Source organism: Polyodon spathula, chromosome 5 (genome assembly GCF_017654505.1).
Source record: "Polyodon spathula isolate WHYD16114869_AA chromosome 5, ASM1765450v1, whole genome shotgun sequence".
Lineage (NCBI taxonomy): Eukaryota > Metazoa > Chordata > Actinopteri > Acipenseriformes > Polyodontidae > Polyodon > Polyodon spathula.
The window spans coordinates 57,013,264-57,018,778 of record NC_054538.1 but is presented as its reverse complement, the minus strand read 5'-3'; the positions used below and the strand labels follow the sequence as shown (position 1 = coordinate 57,018,778).

Here is a 5,515-nt window from a genome sequence, read left to right as displayed (position 1 = left end):
GTCCAAGAAACCTTGTGTGCTTCAAAAACTAACCGGTATCGTTAAATGTACTGTAACCTAGAATGGTGTTTACAAAGGGTTAATTGGGAGTTAACCAAGACTGAAGGGCTTATGCATGTTAAGACTGATAGAAAATAAGTCTCCATTCCTACGCCTGTATTGTATTATCAGGCTTGAACAGCGAAAGGCGTGTTTATACACTCTGTTCCCGAACAAGGGCAGACAGAGGACGGTGACTCAGGAATTCCACCAGTGTACACGTGATTAAGCCTTTTTTTTTTCTCAATGATCCAGTAAATCACAAAGATACAGAAGACATTTCTCCAGGGTCACATTAACATGTACAACACTATATACCACTGGAAACACGTGGGTGACGAAGCACTGACTATACCTGTTATTCATGAATAATAAGCATTGTGCAACAATGTAACACTGAACTTGCTTCAAGCAGTATTTTAAAGAATGTCCCTGTGTGCAATAACATTCACCCAGGCTGGCAATCCTTTCACTTGCTTCCATGCAAACTGTATTCGTAGGTACATTTATTATTCCTCACACTGTTGCAGTATGAAGCAGGTTTTACCTTTGTGCAAAAAACAAAAATGTCTGAAAAAATAGGGGCCGAGTAAACCATACCCAGTTTGTCAACTGGATACAATCTAAATGTATGTGAAAGCGCTAATGGCATGTTGCAATAGGGAACCTACCCCATTAATTCACCTTAAAAAATACAAGTTTGTATGAAGCCATGATAAGATTTTTTTTTTTTTTTTGTAATCTTTATTTGTTCTGGAAGGTGAATAAAAGTACATCATTTTAAATAATTGCCCTTATTCAGAAATCAAACAGTTAAAAACCTGTATGTAAATTACTCTGTTCTGGACTCCCATTTTACGTTATTTTCTCTTATAGTTGAGTTGCAATTGGCCAGATTACAAGAACGTGCAGGCTAGGCTGTGACAGTAGTGGGGAAGCTAAGTCATGTGGTAGTTGTATAATTTTGTTTACTGTTATTATTATTATAATACTAAATTGAAATTAGTTCAAATAGGCCCTTGGAAGCCACAGTAAACTCACCATATATGGAAACTAACTGCCACCCTATTTCGCCTACTAGCAGCCCTGAGCATAATAAAAAATTAATTTTAAGACACTGTGACATTTATTGGGTGGTTGTCTGAGTTATCTGAAAAATGTCTTTTTTTTTTCAGAACAATCAAGCAGTTCGTGAATAACACCACCAGGCTTGCACAGGTGATTTGCTAATTACCTGTACTCAAAACCTTATAAATCTCATCGTTACAGTCATTCATTAGAAATACGACAGCTGCTTTAGCAGACTAATGCTGATCCACAGAGCACGTGGCTCTTCTTCACACATCAAACTGTTGTCACTTACTAAGAGGATTATTCTGAGACATAATCTTTGCAAACACAGCATCCATTTTGTTTTGCTGTTGCCCCTTTGAAATGTGTTGAATGGGATGCTGTGATGCCGATTTACTCTGTTTTTACATTGGTCTATAAGTGCAGTGGTGGTGTTTAAAAATAGGCCTGTTTAGTTTATTGGTTACATACAGCAGTCTGCTTAAGCTGCTACGAGATACTAAATTAAACGTATTTTAAAAGCACAACCAGTTATCATTAAAAGTATAATAACAGTTTGGATTTAAAGTAACAACATTCCAAGCTACTATAGCTTGTAACACGATGTGCAGGATTTGGTCTAGTTTGTGTATTGTTGTCCTTTAAAAAAATAGCATATTATCTTTTATACATAAGGCTACATATAAATATAACAGCATGTTTCACATTTTTTAAAAGTGTTTACATGTAAATATAACTATCCAAAACACCTGGAGCTGTTGGAGATTTCCTGCTAATAGAATTATATTTTGCCATTCATTTATTGGACCGTTTAACAGAGGGGGTCTGTTTTTGCAACAGAACTTCTATGGAAAACACAGGCTTGCTCCATCCAAAACTTGTCTGGCAACATTGAGCCTGAATCTATGCTGGCAGCACTTCGGGCTATGCTGCCATCGTACCATACTGTACCTGACAACACTACACATATGGGCGTTGTCAACAGCTACCAAAATAAAAGATGGAACATATAAGCAAAAGTCAAAGTACAGCTATGTCAGTCTGGGGTTTGATACACAAATGAAGGAAACCAGGGAGTTAATTTAGATCAGAAATTGTTTTGCATTTTTTTTTGTTTTTAATTTTCGAGCTTTGAAATAACTTTTACATATATTTACACAGTAAGTACGTATACATCCATGGAGGAGGATACAAGCCTCACATATACATAATTTTAAATAGTATGTTCAGTTCAAAGAGTTGTTTACATGACGTAGGAATCGGCATATAGCCAGTTTAGCCTGTAATTGTGTTTGTTGAGTAACATGTTGTTCTAATGTGAACCTGAAATTACATTTTTAAAACTAACGTACCTAACTTAAAAATACTCTCCCCACCAATTATAAAAATGTATCATCAAAAGACTGCAAGCTTAAAAGGTCAATTATATATTCAACATGTATTTATATTATCGCCAACTCTTTTTTCTCACTGTATCAATTACATCACTACCTTTGGTGATTTTCTGCCGCTAGGGCACTGCCTAACTCCCCAAGGCTTCACTGATTACGAAGAATAAGCAATCACAGACACTAAATTATTATTACAAGGTCAGAAACTGTATTTGGCAATTTTTTTTAAACAAGTGCATACAAGTACAGCTAGAAGCATTTCAGTTTTGTCAAGTGCTCGTAGATTAGCATTAGTCAACATTCTACGTTTAACAGGAACTGCCACCAGACCTAAAAGTACATCAAGGGATTTTGCAGTTAAACATCAACGAAAAAGAAGGGGAAAAGTCCATTATAATGAGTACATACCTTTATCTTCAAAAATATAGAAACACAATGTATTCAAAAATCAAAAATTATACAGCCATGTTTACAAAGTTTACACCTCCCTTGTGTCCAACATATGTACAAGTCCATTAGTTTCTGTTGGATGGTATGCATGTATTTTGTATATATTTATATTCATATATATCTTTAAAAAAGCAAAATCAAGGGTCCCTCTCCTTTTTTACTTTGACATCTCCTGCAAGAATAGTGGCGATTTCACCTTGCATAAATGCCCATGGTACGTTTGAGCCTACCAGAGGGCATTTCTCTCCACTGGGACAATACACTTCCCCGGTAGCCCCTTGTTGCTTAATGCTATCCCTGGAGCAGGGGAAGCAGAACTTGTGTGAAGGTACTGAAGGGCACTGTACAAAATGTGTGTCCTCAAGGCGTTCGCGACAGAGAGTGCAGCACAGTGGTATGCTGCTTGGTACAGAAGAGTCTGCAATGCTTTGGGGGTGCACTTGCTCCATGCCAGGCACCTGCGGTGTTCCGGCACCTGGCACATCCCTTTGACCCACTCTCCTTTGGTTCAAGGAGGATGGGGAAAGAGGGCTGCTGCTGTTCCTCCGGGTGGTTGAGTGTACCTGGTTGGCATCCTTGGGAGAACTGTTGCCCCCAGCGTTGTCTGCAGCAAGTATGAGGGCAGCCATGGGGGACTGGCCATTCTGGGAAGCCTCTGGTGGTGTGGTGCGGTTGGAATGGGGAGACATTGTGGAAGGGGGTGTCACAAAGGTCGTGGTGGTCATTGTGGTCATTTTCAAGACTTCTGCCGAGGCTGGCAGCCACTGTTGTCCCTCTGCATTGAGCTTGGCGGCTGTGCTTTCCCCTTCTGGCTCTGGTGAGGCTTTTCTTTTTCTAACTCCACCGCGCCCTGAAAGAAAAAAGTTCAAAAGGTACAGCATAAATTATCAATAAAACCATTACTTAAAACTACAGTTCCAATCGACACTGCTTTCAAACTGCACATAGTAATACAAGACATTTTACTTTATTGCAATAATAATAATAATAATAATAATAATAATAATAACAATAATAATAATAATAATAATAAATTTGCAGAAGACGACAAAAAAAAAAAAAAAAACATTAATTTCAACTCAAAGCCTTTTACCGGTGCACCCCCGAGATAGCATTTTGTTCTTGCAGGCAGGGTTGTGCTTTTCCTGTGCAGACGCATTTGTTTAACGCAGGCGCTGTAATGAGCAACATTTTGTAAATGATCCATACCTGGTTTAGAAGCTGCAGCGTTGGTATCGAAGCCCATCACTCTTGCTTGTTGCATTGCGTGCTCCTTCTTAAACCTGGCATCAAAAGGCGAATGGTGTTGTAAAGCCATTAGGGTGTCCCTAACTGTTTTCGGCTTACTCATCCATTCTTCCGCTCTGTTTTTGTGGTTCTCGCTCAGCTCGGATAAACTGTCGGCTCTGTGCTTTTCTTTCATCTCCCGCTCGTGCTCCGTGCTGGAGACTGAGGCTGGTCGTTTGTCTCTCATCTCGGCTTGGCTCACTGTTAACGCAGCCGGGATTCCCATCTGTGCAGGTCTGCCATTGACCGCGTGTACAGGCGGGAGAAGGGTATGGGAGGTCCCGTTTACCAAAGGCATTAGGGTCGGGGGAACCGTGCTAGTCCTACGGGGATTAGGGCTTTGCCTGTTCAACTCCGGGGGTTCATCCGGTTTAGGGAATCCATTGGGAAGCGGAATGCCGTTAGCCTGCCTTCCAGATGTATATTCTGGCCCCAGCCGTGGAGGGCGATCGGAGGCGATCGGATATCTATCAAGGGGTTGAGGCGGCCGGGATCCAGGATCCGCCGTGTGGTTAATCGCCTGAATATCCTTCCCCGAGTGTTGTGGCTTCACTGGTCCGGATGATCTCCCTTCTTGGAAGCCGTGCGCTCTCTTTAACTGGCGGGCAGTCTCGATCACAAACTCGATGCGGTCTGCTCCCTCGTAGTTGACACATCCCCTGCAGACGGGCTCGGTAAAATCCCAGATCATAGCCCACGGCATGCGGGGCAAGTCACATAAATAACATGACTGCCTTCTGGAAGCAGCAACCGCCGCAGACGACATAGCTTGCAAAAGTGGTGACCTTCTTCCAGATGCCTGTTTGTGTTTAAAAATCAGCTACAACAAAAGTTTTCCTCCCTGGACTGCAACAACAATTAAGTTACAAACAGAAGTTCATGACAGTGTGTACTTTACTACAGCGCGCCTCTATCTATCTCACTCACTCACTCACGACTACTCTCCTAGCTCAATGTGGAGCGATGACGTCATCACTGAACACTAAACTTGTGGTTCCAGCTCCAATTCTATTTACTTGATTCTTCGACAGCCCCTGTCTAGCGCATGCTCTCTTTCGCCGTCTCTGCCCCCTTTTTTTAAATCAATTGAACTTGTGCCAGGAACAAATACAAAGCTCAGCCCGGAGAGAAAAAGCCATTGCTGCAGGAGTGCTGGCATACATACGTTTACTGTTTTCTTCTTGTTGCCGTTTGCTTTCCAAGTTTCAAACGAATAGGCTGAACTGTATTTACGCAGATCGCACATCTTATATAACAACACGACATTTTTAGACCCT

General features: G+C 41.2%; 1 protein-coding gene across 1 annotated transcript; it reads right to left on the bottom strand.

Annotated features, from left to right (window-relative positions):
* Positions 1 to 2,686: 2,686 nt before the first annotated feature.
* On the bottom strand, positions 2,687 to 5,231 carry LOC121316084 (interferon regulatory factor 2-binding protein 2-A-like). Its single transcript, XM_041250833.1, has 2 exons — positions 4,161 to 5,231; positions 2,687 to 3,801 (listed from the first exon to the last, which is right to left on the bottom strand). The coding sequence occupies exons 1-2, from the start codon at positions 5,002 to 5,004 to the stop codon at positions 3,089 to 3,091; spliced, it is 1,557 nt and encodes a 518-aa protein (XP_041106767.1). The 5' UTR covers positions 5,005 to 5,231; the 3' UTR covers positions 2,687 to 3,088.
* Between the last annotated feature and the right edge of the window lie 284 nt (positions 5,232 to 5,515).